The sequence below is a fragment of the Barbus barbus genome (assembly GCF_936440315.1).
Source record: "Barbus barbus genome assembly, chromosome: 17".
Classification (NCBI taxonomy): Eukaryota; Metazoa; Chordata; class Actinopteri; order Cypriniformes; family Cyprinidae; genus Barbus; species Barbus barbus.
The window spans coordinates 12,804,753-12,827,583 of record NC_136745.1 but is presented as its reverse complement, the minus strand read 5'-3'; the positions used below and the strand labels follow the sequence as shown (position 1 = coordinate 12,827,583).

Sequence of the window (22,831 nt, the reverse complement as noted above, 5' to 3'; positions counted from 1 at the left end):
TAATTGCATTACAAGAAGTCTAACCAGTAACATCAAGTTTACATGAATCCAGATGACCGATTGGCAAAAATAACAGTTGTTAGGAAGTTTTTCTAGCAATTACTATCAATAAAATTACGGCCCACCTGAAAGGCATCTAAGAGTTTGCCATTGAAGTCAATGATGTCACCGGATGCTGATGTGCCTTTTTCACCAGGGCGGCCCTGCCGTGATCAAAACAACTGTTACACAACTGTAAGTATTCTCAGATGTGAACAGCTTTTGTTTCATCCAAAGCAACATACATTGCAATCAAGATTGGGGAAGTTGTGGCCTAATGGTTAGAGAGTCGGACTCGTAATCCAAAGGTTGCGAGTTCGAGTCATGGCTGGCAGGAATTGTCGGTGGGGGGAGTGAATGTCCAGCGCTCTCCATGTCCACCCTATATTCTATGACTGAGGTGTACTTGATCAAGGCACCCAACCCCCAACTGCTCGCCTAAATGGCGGCCCACTGCTCCGGGTGTGTGTTCACTGCTGTGTATGTACACTTTGGATGGGTTAAATGCAGAGCACAAATTCCTAGTATGGGTCACCATACTTGGCCGTATGTCACTTTCAAGATATACATTATATCAGTTCACGCATTACCTGAGAATTGCATTATCATGGCATTACTAGCAAAACTACAATTTTTATACATTGTATCCGAAGTGTACTATAGTATTTTTAAAAGCAAATTAGGTGTATTATAATTATATCATTATTATGTATTAATTATGCATTATAATGCATTATAATTATTTTTAAATAATAGTTTCATTTCATTTCATTTTTGGAAACTCTGGGCTTAAAGAAAGCTATGTGTGCTACAAACCAGTGCATATTTACGATTATGACAGTAAATTAAAATAATAAGATAAGAAATAGTTTGCAGCATCAAGCAGCATAACTGAATCTTTGTGTACAGCTAAAATAACTGAAAGCAAATGACACTGGAAGCCTTGCATTCAATTTATGAAAATCCAAAACAACGGTCAGCATAAAATTGACTGAGCACACTTTTAATAAACGTATGATGCATTGTTCCTCACCGGTTCGCCCTGGGCCCCTTGTTCTCCACCATCTCCCTTATCTCCCTGAGAAATACACAGCCCAAATCAAACCAATACAATCAAGCACACTGATGTTACCCATTTACTGTAAATCTTGTCTTTTGTAGGAATCACTTATATACTCATATATATATATATATATATATATATATATATATATAAATATAACAGAAAGAACTTCACCCAACGCTCACCTTCAAGCCTGGCAGACCATCGGTTCCTCGGTCACCCTGAGGACCTGGCTCTCCCTGCTCACCCTGCCAAACGTATACAGAGCATTTACATTAACACAGAACAGATCGCAGAGAGAAATACTGCAGCAGAAGATCCAACAGAGCAGTCAGATCCATACGAAGCCCATTACTCTATGAAATCATTCTCATTACGCTGCTAATGATTAAGTAATGGGCAGAGGCTATGGTGAAATCAAGCACATGATCAAATCCAAAATGAAATTTGAACCTATGAGACTAAAGAGTGCAAAACAGAAGATACATACACAGAAAATGAACAGGTAAAAAACTGGGTAACACTTTACAATGTCATTTGTTAACATTAGTTAATGTATTAACTAATATGAACAAACAATGAAAAATAAATTTATTAGCCTACACTATTTATTAATCTTTGTTAATGTTAGTTAATAAAAAATAGAGTTGTTCATTGTTTGTTCATGTTAGTTCACAGAGCATTAACTAATGTTAACAAGCACAACTCGTGATATTAATAATGCATTAGTAAATGCTGAAATTAACATTAACTAAGAATAATAATTGCTGTATAAGTGTTGTTCATTCTTAGTTCATGTTAATTAATGTAGTTAACTACTGTGAACTAATGAACCTTATTGTAAAGTGTTACCAAAAATAGCTTGATCTCTCGTTTAAATACCAAAATGAAGGAAAAGGACCTTGAAAATAGTATGTTTTGATCATAATGGTGGGTTTGTCGATATTCTGGTGTCAAAACCAGAGGAAGAATGACCTCTGACCTTTGGCCCTGGGGGTCCCTGTAGTCCTGGGTAACCCTGATTACCAACTTCACCCTGTAAAACAGTTTACAGACATCCAGTTTACACTAAAATGTGGAAAAAGCAACAGATCTGTTCTTCCATATTGTGATATTGTGGGGACTTGGATCTGTCCATCAGTTGTTGATTTAATGGAGGCAGATCTGAATGTGAGCCTGCACTTTTATGCTATTATCATTTGTTAATATTTAAAATTTTTATGTTATATTTCTTTCTCTCTTTTTATTTTAGTAAAAGTTTTAGTCATTTTGTTGTACATGATATAGTTATGAATTATTTTTTTTTATTACAGGTTATATTAATTATTTTAATACATCAACTTAACTAAACAAAAATTAAAAAGGGTGCATTGGAAACTAGCTATAATAATAATAAAAAATAAAAAATAATATCTATAGAAAAACGAATCCAAGGCATTGCAGAATTTGATTTTCACCCAATCAGGGTGCAGTGTTTTAGCAATTGTTTTATGTTTCTAGAGTGAGCCATGTTTGAATAAAGGCTTTTTAACATTTTGGAACCGGAAGAAGTGCCTTGTATTCGTTTTTCTATAGATATATTTTTGAACCCAACCAAAGAGCACCTTCTGGGATCACTTTTCAGCAAGTAGCGCTCTTAGATCTTTTCCTTAAAATAAAATATTGTTAATTTTATGTAGTTTAGTTTAAGTAATGAATGTTTTCTTTTGGTTTTAGTTTAGTTAACAATTACAACCCTGGCACTCACCAGAAGATTAAGTTATGACATTTTGATTTAAAATTATGGGCTTAAAGGTAAGTAATTATACAAAAAAGAAACATATGCATACATGAATTGTTCACAATATGATCAGTAAGATGTATTTAGAAAAACTCAATAGACTCAAAAGTAAAAAACATTTTTTTTAATTTACCCTACTTACTTTCTTAATGTTGATGGTCTTATTGTGAACAGTACATAAATGTACACTATTCAGAAGAACAATTCTGGTCTTGGTAATTTTTTTAATGTAAAAGCTTTCTTCAACTCTGAAACATTTTCCTTTTCGGTTGACATCACTGAAACCCCCTCCAGTCACATATAAATAGCACTTTCAATTTTTGCAGATAAAAAATATAGTTCAGTCCTACATTTTTCTTATATCCTGTTTCACTTAGAAATAAAATCACATTACAGAATTAAAAATGGTTGCGAACACCATTTCATGCTGACTTTTTTGTACAACAGGTCCATGTAGCTGCAACACCACGGGTAGAACACACTCGGATACTGTATGTTTCTCATCTTGGTCTCACACACAAATGTACACATGTACTAAAACGAAACTGATATTACACATTAGAAGTCATTCCAGTGAATCAGGCAGAAACTAATTCAAGACATCATACAGATGTCAGAGCAACCAGACGTCAGTGTTTAAGGACAGCTGAAGTCAGCAAGCACTTACTAGCACAAAGGGCAAAACACTCAAACATGCTGTTCGTATTTATGCCAAGAGGAAAGAATTTAGTCTTTCAGAAAATTGTGAAAGCAAGACGTTTTCCTAAAAAACAAGAAACACCTTGGCCCCAAGGATGAGTACACACACAGATTTGATATGTTTAAATCTTACCGGTTTTCCTGGTAAACCTCTTTGTCCCTGCAGAGGGAGAAAACGTGTTTGAAAGAAAGTAACATACAATAATATAATGTGAGCCATGAAGACCATGACCATGTTGATCAGAAACAGTGCTGGTTACACTCACCTCCATTCCTTCTTGTCCAGGAGCACCCTAGAGAGACAGAAAGTATTTAAGAGTTACTTTAATAAACCAAACTTTCAAGATGCGAGTCAGTGTTTGATTGATACCAGAGCTCTTTTTTAAAAGAGAACCAAATGTCATGTGCCAATCCTTAAGCTGCAGTGCATCATTATTAACATTAACTGGCTTGTTGGGCCAGTGGTATGAGTTTCACATTAAATATCAAGTCAAGTCACATTTATTTGTATAGCGCTTTCCACACAACTCCAGACCATCAATTCATGTCTTGTGATGTGAAAAGCTGCGTGTTTGTAAGAAACAAATCCATCGAGACATTTTTAATTGTTGCTTCCAGCTAAAATACGAGTCCTCTATCCACAATGTTGCTTTCTCAAGCTAAAAAGTTGTCCTGTCTGAATCAGGAGAGAGATATGCACAGAACCAGAACTGTTTATAAGCGAAAACAGTCTTAAACGGTTCTAAATAAATATGTTGGTGGATTTTGATGTGAGAGGACAAAATGGGATGGACTTTTTCACTGGAGGAAGCGCTATAATGCTTTATGGACTTGTTTTGTGGCCAAAAGTGATGGTTTAGTGTTAAAACGCATTAATGGTGAATTTGTGTCTTACAAACACGCAGCTTTCCACTTCACAAGATATTAATTGATTGACTGGAGTTTGTGGATTACTTGTGGATTATTGTGATGTTTTTATAAACTGTTTAGACTCTCATTCTGACGGCACCCATTCACTGCAGTGGATTCATTTGTGAGAAAGTGACGTATTGATAAATTTCTTCTAATCTGTTCTGATGTAGAACCAAACCCATCTACATCTTTGATGGCCTGAGAATGAGTACATCTTCAGCAAATTTTCATTTTTGGGTGAACTAATATCTGGAGCTATGCCACTTGCGGTTGTAGCCTATTTTATTTAGAAATTTAACTTGATAAATGTGCTTACATCCATTTCCTATAAGCTGTCTGTGAGGATAGGTTTTCAAATTTTTAATTACCTAGTTAATTTTTATGCAGAGACGGGTTTGTCTGAAATTTAACCACTAGGGGACAGTGATGTACAACTTTGCTTATTTTGGTTGAACGTTTGCCATAAAATATTACCCACCAATAGCAAACACCTGCTCACATTGATGCTAAATTATCATAGGTTTCTTATGATTTTATAACAGAGGTTTTAAGTGTTTTTTGTCATAGAGAGAGAACGAGTGTATATAACGGCATGCATCTTTTGGAGAATGTGCTGGGTGAATGTATTCTGATATAGACTTCATAGGATGTCAAGCAATGTTTTTCATTTTGTAATCGATATTCTTGTCCTCATTCTGTACCTAAATTATCAACAGAATGAGTGAAGACATGGCACACATATGCATACACACAATCTAGTCAGATGTAGTACTTTATGTCAAGCAGACTTCAAAGCTGGTATTCAGCTACAATACAAAGAGACATCATTTTCTGTTCCCTGTCAAAAATGAACAAAACCAGAGGAAGCGCTTGGGAAAATCAGAAGCACTGTACTGTTCGCTTTTCCCATCTTCCTTCAAGCTGTGCTTCTTAACAAGGTGGTTTTGCCAGTGAAAAACACAACAATAGGAGATAACTAGCTAGCAAGTTATGTCAGGGAAACATCTGTGACCAACATGGTGCAGAATTTCATAGAATTCAGCTTCATAAAACATTTCTTTATACACAAGCAAGACGACAAAGTAGAGCTGTGCAAAGAGACACATCTTGTCTCTGTTTTATCCACAGGATTCTTAGGAAAAGCTCTACTTCTGCCAGCACAGTTATACAGACTTTTATGCATGTGCTATTTTAGCATGCTATGTGTTTTTAGACTCATCAAATGATATCACAATTGTGTTACTTAGTGTTTGAAATGAGTAAAATCGGTGTTGGTACCTCCCTTGTTTATTAGAACTGCCAAATATGACTAAATTCCTAACATATTCATTTAATGTACCGGTAGTTAATGCATTTATCTGTTTTCACTTTTATGTGTGTGTAATTTCCAAAAATGGCTTCAGTGTCACATGATCCTTCAGAAATAATTTCCTTCAGAAATAGATTTGCAGCTAAAAAAAAAAAAACATTTCTCATTATTATCAGTATAAAATCAGTGTGATTTTTTGAAGAATAGAAAGTTCAAAAGAACAGCATTTATATGAAATAGAAATCTTTTGTAAATTACATTACATTCTTGCTGTAAAAAGCATTAATTTCACTGAAAACAATACTGACCCCAAACTGTGTCAGTCATTAATTTAAAATGTCAGTCAGACGGTTTCTTCATATATAAGACCAGAATAAGCTATAATATGCTGCAGATTTACTGCAGATAGTCAAAACCTTGGCTTGTGAAACTAACAGTCTAATAAGAGCGACATTACAGACATCCACAGAAGAGAGTACGACATTACTAACTCTCATAACCTGCCGATATGCAGGAGTAATTTCTGGTATTGCAAAATAAAATTGACAGACCAGTATGCCAGTGAGAACCAGCCCAGTTTGAGTGAAATAAAACCATTTCCAGTTCACTTTTAGTCCAAATTAAGCTGCCTTCATGATAAGAAACTCAAAAGGATGAACTTAATTTGAAGCGACCTAAGGCGAAAAATGGTGGGAGAACTGTTCCTGAACCTGGATTCGTGCCATATCTCTTTTCGGGACGTTCAGGAACATCAGAGCTCGTCAAAAACACACTGTGGCCGTGTCTTACCCAAACCAGATGAGTCTTGAGCCTTAAAATCTATATTTGGTTTAGCTTTAGGTGGGCTGAAAGCGCACTGGCATAAACTGTGCTTTTAAAATTCCCCCCCGGGGGAATGATGAACTGGATTTGCCCCTTTCCTCTTCCACTATCTCTCTTTCCATCACCTCTTGCTGAACAAAACAGAACCGTCAGATGACAGAGGCCAGAGCGGAGCAACGCTAATGCCTTTAACCTTTAAAGTACAACCTGTAACTGCTGTAAACCACAGGCTGCTATAGTACAAAAACAGCTTCAGATGATAAATCCAATTGTTCAATTAGGGCCCCCTAGGTTATATATATATATTGTGACGAGTCGGCTGCCTCCCCCCTGTCCATCATCACCACCCCGTCCCGTATTCGCCGCCCTTCACCAGGCTCCCGACGGGAGTGGGTGTGTGAGAGAGGAGGGGCGCTGAACACCCAGGGCTGGAGGCGTGTGATGAGGCGCACCTGATGTGAATAGAGCCTCATCACCGCCGCTGTTTAAACGCCGAGCGCGCCTCTCCTCGGGAGACCGGTCTCTTCCCTGTGCATGCACGCTGGTGTCCTCGTGGGTCCAGGAACGGTGCGTCGAGGAGGACTGCCGCACTCGTGAGACAGCTGACGGGCCAGGATGCCGGGCCGTCGAATCCCCCAGAAGCGCCGGGAACTCAGGAGATGGACGTTGCCGCCACTCGCTCCCGGCCCCGAGAGGGGAGCGTGTGCGGCCACCGGACTCCGCCCCTTCCCTGGACCCTTCCCTGACGAACACTACCCTTCTTCACTAGCCCCGCGGCACAGCGAGGACACCAGGTTCCCCATTCCTTTGGACACTTTATTTTCCCTGGGCACTTTATTTTTCCCCTTTATTTGTTTAATAAAAACCTCTCCGAGGCTTGACGCCACACCCACTGTGTCTGTCGTTTGCTCCTCCCGCCACAATATATATAAAAAAAAATAAAAATAAAAATCACAGTTTGTGGTGTTAGTTGGTGCCCTACACCATTTGCTTACTCCGTGTATGCTTTTTTTTTTAATCGCACGTGCACACACACAAAAACATATTTCACTTTTTAAAATGACTCTTGTTACAACGGGCCAAACAAACACAATTCTTGAACATTTGTCACAGCTTATTTTCATTGTCTTCATTTCATTATGTTTAAACCAATGTAATGATTTTTTTGTTGAGACTACATGAATCATGAGTCAGTTTTGTTGACAAACAGTAACAAACTGGGCAGTAGATTTGTAGTTCCCAGTATGCTTTGCATGGGACTGCACTCGGAGGATAAATGTTAAAATTAAGTGTAATTTTGTAAAAGTGTTAGTTTTCAGTAAAGAGAAAGACTTCATTTTTTATTGTTAAGCTATGATGGACATTTAGAAGAGTTTCCATTATGCTTTTGAGATTTGGGGTTCAGCAAAACATCATTTGTTTAATTAAGAAAAGGAAAAAAAAAAAAAAAAAAGGAAAGGGGTGTGGCCATGTATGGTGTCCCATACTCGAAATTTGAGCTCTGCATTTAACCCATCCAAATGTACACACAGTAGTGAACATACACCCGGGGAGCAGTTGGGGGTTTGGTGCCTTGCTCAAGGGTCTCACCTCAGTCGTGGTATTGAGGGTGGAGAGAGTGTTGGTTATTCCCTCCCCCACCTACAATCCCTGCCGGACCTGAGACTCAAACCCATGACCTTCAGGTTACAAGTCCAACTGTCTATCCATTAGGCCATGACTGCCAACGACTAATTAAATTAACTTTTTTAGTTTTGCTGTACACTTTTTAGTCTTGTTGTGTAGTTTTATTTCAGTTAAGTTTAGTTAAGTTTAAGTATGGCTTAAGTGTCCAGATGCACTGTAAAATGATTTTTTTCAAGGGGTTAAATAAAAGAAAGATTATTGGGGAACGTTTTACAAGAAAATACTATTTCAGTCTTTCTACTTCAACTTTTTACATTTAATTCAATGGTTTCTCTGTAATTATTCGCTCGTTTTTTTTCTACACCATGTTTCTACACTTTTTTTTTCAGTTTAAATAATCTATTTTTTTCCAGGTCACTGTGAATGCACTTATCATTTATGAAAATTCCCATATAATTTATGAAACAGATTTTCAAGATCTGTCAACATCTTTCAGAGTTTATGCAAACATTTATTTGCCTTGACTGGATCTGATATATAGTCTGTTCTGTGATTTAAGTTGTTATATTTGAGCATTCAAATAAGATTCAAATAATCCTGTTGTAGCTTGAACAACTTTCATGAGATGGCCCCTTTAAGCAAGGAAATGCACAATTTTTAAGGCTTCACAGTAGCAGGTAAAATGAGCCGAGCATCTTACTTGTTCTCCCGGTGGGCCGCGGGGACCGTCCTTCCCTGTGTTTCCTGGGGGCCCTCTTGCACCAGGTGCTCCAGGAGGGCCTGGAGGTCCAGGTGGGCCAGCTTGTCCTTGATCACCCTGATGAAAATATAGACGTGATATAGAATAAAGCAAAACATAAGCACAACAAAAACACAAATAACATTCTCTTGAAGTATATATTTTGTTTAATTATCTTTTTTTTTTTTTTGGAAAAGTGAATGGAAGATGATGTTTCAAGTTTCAATATTACAGCTTATTTATTGTATATAATTATTTGCCTTTTGTAAATAATAATATTACATTAATAAATAATAAAATAATTATTATGCCTCTAGCACTGTAAAACATATTTCTAAGTTGTAAATAAATCACATACAATTTTATTATTTTATTTATAACACATTAACGCAATAAAATGTATTTGTTACTAGCTGTTTCACATATATACATACATATACACACATATATATATACATATATATATATATATATATATATATATATATCAGCAATTTCTAATAAAGATCATTTCAAAGTAAATCCTACACCAGATTTTAGTGTATAATGACAATCTGTCAATTCATATACATCTAAAAGGGTGAATCTCATTAAAAATATTAATACAGTATTTTCAGGATCATTATTATTTTTTGCAGTGCTGGTCAATGATTAATTGTGATTAATTGTGATTAATCGCATCCAAAATAAAAGTTTTTGTGTACATAATACATGTGTGTACTGTGTATATTTATTATGTATATACTGTATTTAAAGACACACATACAGTATATATTTAGAAAATATTCATATATATTCATAATAAATATACACTCCATAAAAAAAGGTGCTATATAGCACTAAAAGTGGTTCTTTGGCTCGTAATCATAGGGGAAGCACTTTTGGTGCTGTATAGCACCAAATCTTGGTGCTTCAGTGGTTCTTTGAATGACTGAGGTGCTATATAGCACCACTGCCGTACAAAGAACCTGTTAAGCCCCTTTAAAGGTTCTTTGCGAGCCAAAGATCCACTGTTGGTGCTGTTTAGCATCATTTTTGTTGACAAAGGTGCTGTATAGCTAGATAGCACCAAAAGTGGTTCCCCTATGATTACGAGCCGAGAACCACTTTTAGTGCTATAAATCACCATTGTTTCTCACACATATATTTTATACACTAAAACCTTTATTTTAGATGCGAATAATCGTGATTAATCATTGCCCAGCACTAATTTTTTTGCATAGTGAAATTATTTTGCATTACATTTCTTTATCCAAAATATAAAGTCTATTGTTTGTTGTTGTTTTTTTGATTATGTGGTAAAATATGACCCAGATATTTTTTCGTGAGATCCACCCTGCATCAGCCTCATTCACTGAAGCAGCAAACTTGCATGCAACGCTCTGATCCTTCACACATGGATGAGGTTATTTGATTGTAAATATTGAGACACACAAACAATAACACAAGCAATCACGCAAAATGACATGGGTTAAAAACGAGGAAGATGAAGATCTAGTAAGGGCAGTGTCTGCACATGCCTTGCACACATGCTACCTTCAGCATACGCCTCTGGAAACTGGGCTGATCGGCCGAGATGTAGCTGTGATCGTAACGAGGAAAGACCATCTGTGCATGTGAGTCCCCAATACAAGGAGACAGGAAAAGCCCGGAAAAACAGATGGAGGAAAAGAAAAAGGAGAACAATAAGAGCACTGAAAACCTCAGATTGAGGGATAGTGAGGGAACTGAGCAAGATCTCAGGGGCCATGGAGCGGCTTGGAGATGAAGGCTATGGCAGCAGAGAAGAGACAAACCTTAATGAGAATCTGATTACTATGCAGCCCTGCATGAGTGCCATGACCCTGCGAGAGGAACAGTATGAACAGAGGAGCAGAGATACAGAGCAGTCATCAAAAAAGCATTGACAGGGCATTTCGCTGCCACTGGAATGTGAGATATCAAAACCAGCAGAGCACCTTGCAGGATTTTGGTTACTTTTAGTTCAAGATATACCCTCCTAATGATAGACCTGTATATAACGGTCAGACCTATTAGTGACCAAATATTTGCCAACATCCTTGTCAATGCACACTACCTTTCAATAGTTTGGGGTCAGTAAATAAATAAAAAAAAGGAAAGAAATTCATACTTTTATTCATGAAAGATACATTAAATTATCAAAAGCAACATTAAAGACATTTATAATGTTACAAAAATTAATTTAAAATAAACGCTGTCTTTTCAAGTTTCTATTCAACAAAGAATCCTGAAAAAAATGTATCATGGTTTCCACAAAAAAAATACAGATTTCAACACTAATAATAATCATAAATGTTTCTCGAGCAGCAAATCAGCATATTAAAATGATTCCTGAAGGATCATGTGACACTGAAGACTGGAGTAATGATGCTGAAAATTCAGGAATAAATTACAATTTAAAATATATTAAAATAGAAAATAGCATTACTGTATTTAATGTATTTTTGAGACCTCTGTCAAAAACATTTAAAAGATCTTACCAGCCCGTAACTTTAACTGGTGGTGTACATTTTCTGTCATTATATATATATATATATATATATATATATATATATATATATATATATATATATATATATATATAAAATTAAGAAATTTAAATGAACACTTATTTTACAGGATTTTATATATATACTGGATTGTATATGACTGGATCGGTTATTCAAACTTATGCCACGTCATGAAAATTAAAAACAATACTTGCAATTTTGACTTGCTCTAAAAACAGACCAAAAAAGACAATGCGCTTGGACTGCCTAAATACAACTTTGATTCAAATACAAAATGACCAAATAATGTAAAATTGTTGGTTTTGCCACCCTGAAATAACACTGGACAAAACCCATGGTTTTATTTTTGTTGTCTTAAATCACATTGGTCTGGACAATGTATTTATGTTTCTCTGTAAACCACAATCTGAGGGCTGGATTGTGCTGACGGCAGTAACAGAGAGCAGCTCGAGAAGCACAGAGAAATGTTGCATGTCTGCCGCGAGAGGTTTTATACAAGGCTGTGCCATCCAGGTGAGGATGGATGTCACTTTTTTCTCTCTTTGAAAAGACTTGAGGATGGAAAGTGACAAAAAATTGAAAAGCATAAGGATTTTATTCTATAGCTTTTCACTGTCATGTTAAATCATGTTGCAGGAAAACTTTGCCAAAGTGGTGACATTACATTGGCAAAGAAAGTTAGAGCCTTGCAAAAAAGAAAGAAACAAAGGACAAATCAGAGAGAAAGTGAGTGACACAGCACGTTGATGCCAGCGTGAGCATGAGGGTTGAGTTAGCAGGGATGTGGTGACCTGAGGGATAATTGAGGTTTCCTACACTGCTGCTTTACTCAGCACTACACACACACTCAGCTAACTAAGCTTCCCATAGACTTCTATTGTTCTTACGCTATATAAATTACGCTAATTATGTTTACTGCAGACTAACCCCAACCCTAAAATAAAACTTGTAGCATTTTTAGAAGAGAATAAAGACATTATTTACTCTGTATTTTTCCTTTTCAGTGCTTCCCCACAGGGAGGTTTGTTAAGATTTAGTTAAGGCCTGGAGACATTTTTCATTGTTTTTGAGCTCTGAAGCATGCTATCTCACACATATACACAGATTCACACACAGCATACTCTTTAGTGAATCAAAATAGATTCAAATCAGAATTGCTGTTTGTTTCTTTTGAAAAAAAAGAAGCACTATCCAGAGCACTGTTCAAATCATTTATATATAATTTCATGTTGAAATATATTATATTGAATTGCAAAATAATAAATATAAATATAAAAATAAATCCTTTTATTTTTTCATAAATAATAATAAATATATAAAATGTGTATATTTTAAATAAATACCATATATTTTTGAACAAAGGGTACATCAAATTGCTTATTGCTTATTCAAATTAATAAATACTACATTTACAGTGTATTCAAAATTATTTTAGAATTAAAAATTGGGGCGTGGCTACTGGCACACTCTAAACACAATAGTAAAACAAAAAAATTATTTCTTCCCATATCTACTTTAGTTGCCCATCTCATATATCTGCACATTGGTGTCTTGCCACTTGTGAGAAAAATAATAAAGAAAGATGAAGACAATATGAGCAAGAGAGAATATTGAATCTATTAAATGAATTCAGCCCTCTGTCACACAGTTCAGCCCTTCAATTCTGATTTATGAGGTACCATCTATCTTCATAAAATTGATTAATATCTAGTCAGGCATCGCCCTCATTACTCTGAGGTAAATGTGACATTCTGTTCCTCTGACTGTAAGGGAAAATATTAATAATGCATATACATTTATAAGTGACAGAAATGTGTGTGTACTGACCCTTGGCCCAGTATCTCCTTGATCACCCTACAACACAAACAGACAAGAAATGCAATTAGCAACTTAAATGCTAGATTTTTTGATATTCTGAAGAGGATTTGCATGGTTTTTGACTGTGTGTGGATGATTGCTAAAATGTCTATGTGGTTGTTAGCAATTTGTCCGTTCACACCAAAGGAGGAAAAGAAATCTCACTGACAAACACTGATTTACATATAACAGCTTCCTGACCCACTAATAAAATGAGCTCATTTAATCAGCCTCAGTCATAATTTAACCTGGTTTACTATTTACTATCTATTTAAAGTAACATAAGAAAGCATATAAATAAAATCAGGGCAGAGAATGTGCATAACTCTAATCACTTTGTTTACTAATCACTATTAATGAGGAACACTGATCTGGGAGAAAAAGCATCCTGATGCTGCATGTTTTTGTTTTGTTGTGCAAATTATTTTTAACTGCAATCGGGAAAAGACAAGACGGTCTTCATTTAACACAAGTTTCTCGTTTCTCTAATTTGATGCCTGACACGGTTTACATCCCCTCCAAAACATGTGTTTGAAGACAACAGCCAATGCAAATGAAATTTGTGAGTTGTTTTAGAAATCAGAAAACATCTGCTTGCTGGGAACTTGAGATCGGAAACAGAATGAAACATCCTGTGTGTGCGTGTGTGTCGTACAATATTGACAAAAAAAAAAGATACTAAATGTACCTTATCTCCTTTTGGTCCTGGCAGCCCCTGGAAATAAATGAGTTGGGTGTAATGATTAGACAGATTGTCCAAAATGAAAAATTGATATAACAAAAGTCTAAGGGAAAATATTTCAGCATAGTTCAAAAAAATACCACGTGCACCACAAGTCATTCACTAAGAGTGTCTCAATGTCCTCTTTTTCACAAATAAAAGTACAGGCAGCACCTCACATCTGCACTAGATATAGCTGTAATCTTTGATCTTAAGTCATTTGCAAATAACATGATCAAAAGTCTGGGGATATGATGAATGTACAACTGACTGAGCATAAAGAAGATGGTTTGAGTGAAACTATGTGAGTGGAAATGATAGGGAGTCTATGGCAATGTTCAGACCACAAGACAAGTGCCAAATTCACATTTTCTGCTCAAATCTTTCATTTTTATGAGCTTGTTCACATGACCTTCTCACTGTGACCCATATCAGACATTGGTCTGTACTAACAAGGCTTCTAAACTGATCTACATGTGTAAAACACATTGCTTTGAAAAAATAGAGGCAATGCTAGTGAAGCAAAGTGCATGTTGAATAACTATAAGGGGGTGAAAAAAGGAGAAATTGTAATAATGATGTAAAGAAATACTCCAATTAAAACATATTTAATTGTTTTAATCAACAGCAGTTTTAACTGTAAACTGTTTTAGTTTATATACACTGATGTTCAAAAGTTTGGGCTCAGTAAGATTTTTAATTCTAATTAAGGCTGTATTTATTTTATTGATTTGATATATGATATTGATTTTTAATATACTATTTATTTCTGTGATGCAGCGCTGACTTTTTATCAGCTATTACTGCAGTCTTCAGTGTCACATGATCCTTCAGAAATCATTCTAATATGCAGATTTATTGTCAGTGTTGTGCTGCTTAATATTTTTTTGAAACCTGTCATACTTTTTTCTTTGATTCTTTGATGAATAAAAAGTTACAAAGAACAGAATTTATTCAAAATAGAAATATTTTCTAACGATTTAAGTCTTTTATCCATTGAACACATCCTTGCTGAATAAAATTATTAATTTCTTTTTAAAAAAGAAAGAAAAAAATTGCTGGCCACAAACTTTTGAATAGCAGTGTGTATTGTAACACAAAATTTCTATTTTGAAAAAAACTTTTTTATTTATCAAAGAATCCTGAAAAAAAGATCACAGGTCCCAAAAATGTTAAGCAGCACAACTGTTTCCAACATTGATTAATGATTTCTGAAGGATCATGTGACACTGAATACTGAAGTAATGATGCTGAGAATTCAGCTTTGCTTCACAGGAATAAATTGTATTTGAGCATATAATAGAATAGAAAATTGTCATTTTAAATTGCAATAATATTTCACAAAATTATAGTTTTCTATATTTTTGATCGAATAGATACAGTCTTGATGAGCATAAGAAACTTCTTTTAAAAAAAACCATTAAAAATCTTACTGGTCCCAAATTTTGTACGACAGTGTATCTGAAAAGAGAGTATCATTGTCTCAAAATCCTAATAAATAAATAAATAAAATAATGCATAGCTTAATTAATACATTTTTGGGTGGAATAAAATTTAAAACACGGTTACTGTTAACACTGCATGAAGTCACATCGTAGAAACAGCATTTTCAGCCTGAATGAGACCTACAGTATGACCACATTTGACTTTCTTTCATGCGAGTCAAAACAAAACAACTGTCTTTCACAGGAAGCCACAGATGAATGGCATTTTGAGGTGGTCTGCTTTCCAGAAGAAGTGGTTTACGTTACATTGGACAAATGCTAAAGAGCGCGACAGGGTTCATAAACGACCGCCTATCTGCAACAGCACAAGCTAACAATGATGAATTCTCTCCTTTTGGTGTGTAATCCATTATTTCCATCTCATTTGCGGATAGACATACAAGGTAAAAGACACTTCGTGGTGTATGACCCCCAGTCTGAGGTGATAAATGGCATGAAAACTTAAACAGAGTTTAATCCCCCTGATGCCATGCAAAAATAAAACCATAATTCCTTATGTACACAGTATGAATGAACAACTTTCAAATATGTGTAAGGGTTTAACTTCCATAAACCTACTGAATGAAGCAGCACTTATTTATTTATTATATAAGATGGCACAGTAGAGATTTGAAATTGTATTTACCTGGCTTCCTTTGGGTCCAGGAATACCCTGCAAAAAAAAAAACAAATCAATTATTATATTTCTATTCAAAAAGAGCTTAGGAGAGCCACGTCTCTATGATATTGTGGTCTCTAATTCAGGTTCCTCTTTCAATGTAAGTCTATGTCATTTTTCAACTGTTTTAACCTCCACAAGTCAAAAATCATAGTTCTAATGATAGCTTAGAAAAGTCACACAATTGAGGCATCATTTATATTTGCAATATAAACAGAGATTTACATGGCGGACTTTATAAGGTACAAAAGTTAAAAGGTACATCTTTGTACCTTATTTACCACTAAATGGTACATATTAGTACCTAAAATGTATGAACATCTTTTGAAAGAATACCACCTCAGTGACAGTTTTGTACCTTTTTTTCTGAGAGTATAATGGTTAGTGTTTATGAGCAATAAAAAATAAGTAACAATACGGTTATGTAATCAAATGAAAGCAGCATCAACTTTGAGGCTGCTTCAGTTAGGGTCATCCAAAATGACTTAAACCATTTGAAAGCCAAATGCCACTCAAAAATTCATATACTATACCTTGGAAAGACAGATTAAGTAATTAAATGTCCAGTAATGTAAGAATCCAGAACCTGTTTTCCAAACACACACACACACACTCGGGAATACTCACAGGTTTGCCATCCAGACCGAGTGGACCCTGAACAGTGGAAAAAGAGAAAAACAGATGAATAAATCCCAGGAGTCCCCCAGACAGCCGATCATAAAAAGGGAAAGTGCATATAGACTCTGAAGGGAAGTGTGAGGGGTAAATCAAAAGATGAAGATCTGGAGAGAAATACAGGGTGAAATGAAAATGATCATGTTGGGCCATGATATTTTTAAGAAGAGGACTGGAGTCAGACCAGTTTCTTTTTACTTATAATATAAAATCTTGTTATTGAAACCAATTCCACCAGTGAGCACAGAGGCTAAATTCAAGATTAGTGGTGTCATATTTATCAAGTATGCTCATGCACCAGACGGTTTTCATAAAAACCGATTCAAAAGATTCAAATGCAAGAATAGTCGATGATCTAGAAAAATAGTTGGGCATGTCTAGCCTGGGCTTCGTCATGTGTTTTATTTGTAATACTGGACAGATGTGTGCATTATACATATGGCTAGAAATAAAACAAATCTAATTAATAATTGTTAGAAGTCATTTCAATATTTAACAAATAAAATTCACAGCAGTCAATTTATCATGTTTTAACATCCGTTTTAGTCAGACCAGGTCATTCAAAGCTGTGCAGATGTCAAAAATAGGATGTGCCAAATTGGCAGTATAAAATAGGTGTTATTACTTTTATCTTGTGGGACTGTAACGAGAGCAATCTAGTTTCTAGTGTCCAGTATAAACATTCATCTGAGCAGCCATGCAAAAGGTGACCTTACAGGATTTATTTTTGTTCAGAAGGCTTGATGTCAAAGGTGAAAAGCCCGATTTAAAAGTGTCACGAAGCACCAAGACTTGTTCTAAAAGTAGCAGTGTCAGATAAATCACATACTTTTGAATGAAGTGTGGGAGGTCATCAAAATGCCAGAGACCTTTGAACTTTAAAACATATATCTGTACAATTTCAGGCCCTTTTTTTTGTTGTTGTCGTCCCAAAAGCTAGTTGGACCCTTTTAACAATACCACGTCAAAAATGCACCTTCAGTTTATTTCAGAACTATTTTTGTGTGTGTTAGGTAGAAAAGAGGGAACATGTTATCCTAAAACAATGCATAAACAAAGTTTTGGAAACAGAGAGAGGAACATAAGCCTCATTGCAACCTGTGTGTTGGTCACTCAGACTTGTCAAAACAAATGCATTTAAATTAAAAGAAAAAAACACAATCCTGATAAAAGCATAAAAGGGAACAATGTGTAAAAAAACTTTAAAAGAACCACTGTGTTTTTAGTCAAAATGGACTCAAATTGGACTACTGCTTTTACCGCATGGAGGAAAAAAGGTAGCAATAAAGAAAGAAATTGAGAGACTACACAGGTAAGATAAGTGTGCAGCACAACCTGAAACTAACTACAACATCCTCTCTATCTGTAAAACCAAGAAGACTATATTTAAATTCTCCCTCTCCCTCTCAATCTGATTGGTGCAGAGCAACAGATAAGTCTAAAAAATAGAGGTTGATCAGCACAATGATCTAGAATCATAAAAAACAAACAAATGTTTTATATTTTGGGTTAGAGGAGTATTCTCCATTTCCCCACAACTTCATGTACACTGTAAAAATGATTTTTCCAAGTAAATAAAACAGATCATTGGAGTATATTTGACAAGAAAATACTGTTTCAGTGTCTCTACTTGCAAATTTACTTAATGTTCTTTGTAAATATGAAAATTATGAGTGAAATTCCCTTAAAGGATTTTTTTTTTCAAAGTAGCTTTTCTTTTTAAAGTTTGTATTTTAAACTTGCTTTGATCAGAAACTGTATTGTACTTCCTCCATGTGATTATTTGAGAAGACATAAAAAAAAGTGGCATTCAGAAAACTAAACGAATTTGAAGGTCAGAGTTCACCAAATGAAAAATTGGTGCTCACGTGTTTGCGTGCGTATGAAGCAAACACAAGGTCTAGTGTGACATGCCCTTCAAACTTCAATGAAGTATCTGTACCCAAAAGTAAGGGAACATCCTGGGCTAAAATAACGAACGCTAAGCTTCTGCCTTTGAATAAACAGACAAAGGATGTACGAGTCCATTGTGAACAATAAACAATCCCTGTTCTTATGCATTCCCAGAGGTATGTTAAGGACAGGACGTTTGTTTTGAGGACGTGCTACAAGCTCTAATCATACATCTGGGAGCGTTTACATGGCTTGCTCTCTGCAGTGTCTCCTCATGCTGAGCTGACACCATGTGCACAGGTCAATGCCAGCGGACTTCCTGCAAGAGAAATAAATGAATCGGCTAAGACATTTAACTCTGATTTATGAGCATAGTACTTAGGGTCTGAGACCCTTCAAGTTCATCATTGTGAGGAGGAGGTCAGTCTTCCCACTGGTCACTGTTGCTGGGTCTCAATCTGTTGACCCTCAGGGCCCAAGACTTGCATTTGTAATTGAATAATCCATCAAAATTATTGGGGGATTAAAGGTTTTCGTCCTCAAAAATCCCAGAAACACGACCAAAAAACAAGCCACTGTTGACTTTTTCGTGGACAAACATCACTCACATTAAGATCCAAGAATGTATCCTTCAAATTTTGTTATCTGTCTCGCACCTGAAGGGCCATATGGATGCCACACATGAACTAACACAACTCAATTTACGACCCCCTGAAGTGTGAAGGTAGCCATGAAAAAATAAAATCCATCCGTTATCCCTAAACCTGTTTTTCATTCCTCTCCCGCAACTTACTGACTGGCCAAAGTACAAATCCTCCAAGAAAAAACTCTCATAAAACCATTAAATGAAGATTAATCCTGGATATTTTATTTTGTTGTGTGCACTGCTGAATGAGGAAAAGCAGGAAAACATTCCAAAGTAGCACAGATTTCCCACATATATTTAACCACAAAGTGCAAAGGAGTGAGAAAGAGGATTCAGGTTACCAGTAAAGCCTCGAGAAAATGAAATAATGACTTTTTTGTCTGTTGCCCTTTGCCAGCGTTAAAGTTTTTCAACTCTGAATCGTAAATTCATCACAGGGTAATCGAAACGCTTTGAGTTCAGGCCTACAAAAGCATTCCTGCTAAAATCGGACTTTGTGGTGGGCTCAATGGTGCTTCGTGGGAAATCTGGAGGGATTGTATCGATAGGCCCTTTGAGTCAAATTAAGATTTAAATGTTTTAATCAAAAGGATCTTTCGCAGGTTTTGACTGCCTTCACCTACTTAAGAGATTGCGTTTGCGTTGGACAGTGTAGAAATGTCCCACCTTTCATTGCCAATATCTGGTTTTAAGCCCTTAAATGCACTGCAACGTTTCCTAAACATGATTTACTTGAAGAATATTGCACCAGACATTAAGACTTGTTTTCAGAGAATATATATCAAATTAAATTAAATTTAACATTTTTCATATCCCATTTGCAAATTGCTGCAATAAAATGAAGCATAAACCTCATAAACCTACATTTTAGACAAACAAGTCAAAAATACTGAAGTCAGCATGAAATCACAATTCACCCTTGTCTATTTTGTAAACGTATGTTATAGATCTTATTGTGCACGATTCATCTATGTACATGTTTCATTTTTATATATTTTATCATATTTGTGAAATCAGTGTAATATACGAACATCAGTTTTTTTTCAAGGATTACACAAATTGAATAAAATTTGATATTAATTGGCTTATGAATTCATCAATGATTTTTTGACTGAAAAAAGAGATTAGGTCAATCATATGAGGAAATGAAGAGGACAGCGAATAGAGACAATGCAACCCCCCCCCCCCCCCCCCCCCCTTGTTGTCCAGGTTTCATTTTTCTGCATGAAAAAAACCCAAGAACCACAACCTCATCTCTGTGTGGCTCTGCAGAGAGAGACGACCCCTCATCTGGATCCAATGTCTATGAAGTCTCCACGTCTCTCTGTTCTCCTTTCTTCTCTGAAGGGAATATCGTTTATTGGACTGCTTTATACTTCAAGTACATGGAAATACTTTGGGATATGTGACATTCATTTCTCTCCCACCGGGCTGCCAAGAAAGATGTTCCTGGGTTTCAAAAAAGAAACACTACCATGCCAATATTCATATGATGTATTTTGGCTCCAATGTTCCGTAACAAGAATTTGTATACTAGACATTTTTAGGTCAAATAGATTTGTACATTTTCTGAAGAAAATAATAGTTCTGTGTGCACTCATACAACTGAATCTTTCTTAACAAGCAACCTCTATCAGCAGGATGACCATACATCCTCTTTTTTGAGACATGTCCTGGCTGGGATTTCTAGATGGCCATTTACATGACACCATTTTCAACTAAAACCAGAAAACGTTTTATGCATTTTGGTGATTTGAAAAAATGCAAACTTTCAAAACACAGGCTTATGAAAACGATACTGCTATCGTCTCCATGCAAACACTCAAATTTGTAAAAACAGTGACGTCATGCACATTACGTGTTCAGTTTATAGGTATGTGTGTGTTCCTTTAAAAAAATGACATCGCCAGCTACAGGCCTGGCATGCATAATACAGCTTTTTTAGTCGTTGAACGAAATCGTTTTGACCTTTTCAAAAACGTCTCTATTTTTAGTACATTGTTCTTATGTAAATTGCCTAAAATGTCCAGGTTTTGGCTTTGTTATGTTATTGATGTGCTCTTTACAGTCCTCATTCTTTTTATGTATTTGATTGCTTTGACTGTTCTCTGTAAATCCCACCTTCTCTCATTTCACGACTGGTCGATTATATATATCGGTCAAACTACTTTTCGGTCATTACCTTCAGCAAGTATGAAGGCAATAGAAAAACAAAGCCAAAACCAGGATATTTTAGGCAGTTTAGTAATCTTAGCTATGACATGTTCGGAAAAAAGAGTCACCCTATCCATTACATGCTCAAATCCAAAGGGATCAATTATGAGAGAACCTAAACGACAGTCTCATGAGAGCCGTTCTCAGCAGCGTCTGCATGTAATACAGTCTGTTTACGATACCGCTAATCAAATCACGGCCTCAAATGAGCACCGACAGCATGTGGGCACCACCTGAGTTTATAAGAACAATGCTGAAGCTTCTACACACACGTTGTGTCCACATATGTGAGTAACATTAACCCAGCGCACTTACAGAACAGATTTAACCTGGATCTACCTGGACTCCATCAAATGTATATGTGTACACTTCCTGTTTAGCTCCTGTTGCTCATCAGCTAAACTCCTCAGAGTTTGTGTAACAGTGTAAATTATATTTACTTGAAATCATCTGCTTTTTGTCATTAATAATCCTCGCTATATGACGTAAGTTAACACAAACTGTCTGTCAAACCAGTTTACAGGATAAGAACAATCACGTTGTGAGGGAGTAAAGGGGATTGTTTATAAGATGGCTTTTGCTGGTGAATGTTGTGAAATCACTAGCGTATGTTTCACAGTTGCTGGCCGAAAGCATTTTGAGATTGCGTTATAAACCGTAAAGGATGTGGATTTGGGGCGAGTTCACACACGCACCTGTCGCTCTGTTCCAGATGCTACATAGGCTTGGCAGATGCTAATGGACACGCTCCAGTTTAGGAAATCCGATCCACTCACACATAGTGAGCTATTATTCTACTATTGAGCCCAATGAGCTTCAGCTCCATGCCAAATAAAGTGCCAGCACAGCCTAAGGTGTTTTTTTATATATGTCTAAATCCTTTACTCTATATGAGCAAAGATAAGTTAAAGATTAAATGTTATGTAAGGTAAAGTTAAATTTAATTTGTTTATGAATACTGCATTCTCATTATTGTAATAAATATGAATAATCTAAGGTAAAGAAATTCCCAGCTTACATTACAACATTATATATATATACACACACACACTATATCAACATCTATTTATCTATTATCTTATTATTCCCATAAATAAAACAAATATATAATTTAATTATGTATTTTAACAATGATTTTCATT

At 35.7% G+C, this 22,831-nt stretch overlaps 1 protein-coding gene across 1 annotated transcript in view; it reads right to left on the bottom strand.

Annotated features, from left to right (window-relative positions):
• Positions 1 to 22,831, bottom strand: part of LOC306883158 (uncharacterized protein) — a 133,235-nt gene that overhangs the window by 7,209 nt on the left and 103,195 nt on the right. The window contains exons 6-17 of the mRNA XM_079438276.1: positions 16,889 to 16,915; positions 16,229 to 16,255; positions 14,066 to 14,092; positions 13,348 to 13,374; positions 10,526 to 10,597; positions 8,951 to 9,067; positions 3,848 to 3,874; positions 3,715 to 3,741; positions 2,085 to 2,138; positions 1,288 to 1,350; positions 1,073 to 1,117; positions 126 to 203 (exon numbers count right to left, since the gene is read on the bottom strand). Coding sequence (XP_079294402.1) covers positions 126 to 203; positions 1,073 to 1,117; positions 1,288 to 1,350; positions 2,085 to 2,138; positions 3,715 to 3,741; positions 3,848 to 3,874; positions 8,951 to 9,067; positions 10,526 to 10,597; positions 13,348 to 13,374; positions 14,066 to 14,092; positions 16,229 to 16,255; positions 16,889 to 16,915 — 591 coding nt within the window. The remainder of the gene's footprint in view (positions 1 to 125; positions 204 to 1,072; positions 1,118 to 1,287; positions 1,351 to 2,084; positions 2,139 to 3,714; positions 3,742 to 3,847; positions 3,875 to 8,950; positions 9,068 to 10,525; positions 10,598 to 13,347; positions 13,375 to 14,065; positions 14,093 to 16,228; positions 16,256 to 16,888; positions 16,916 to 22,831) is intronic.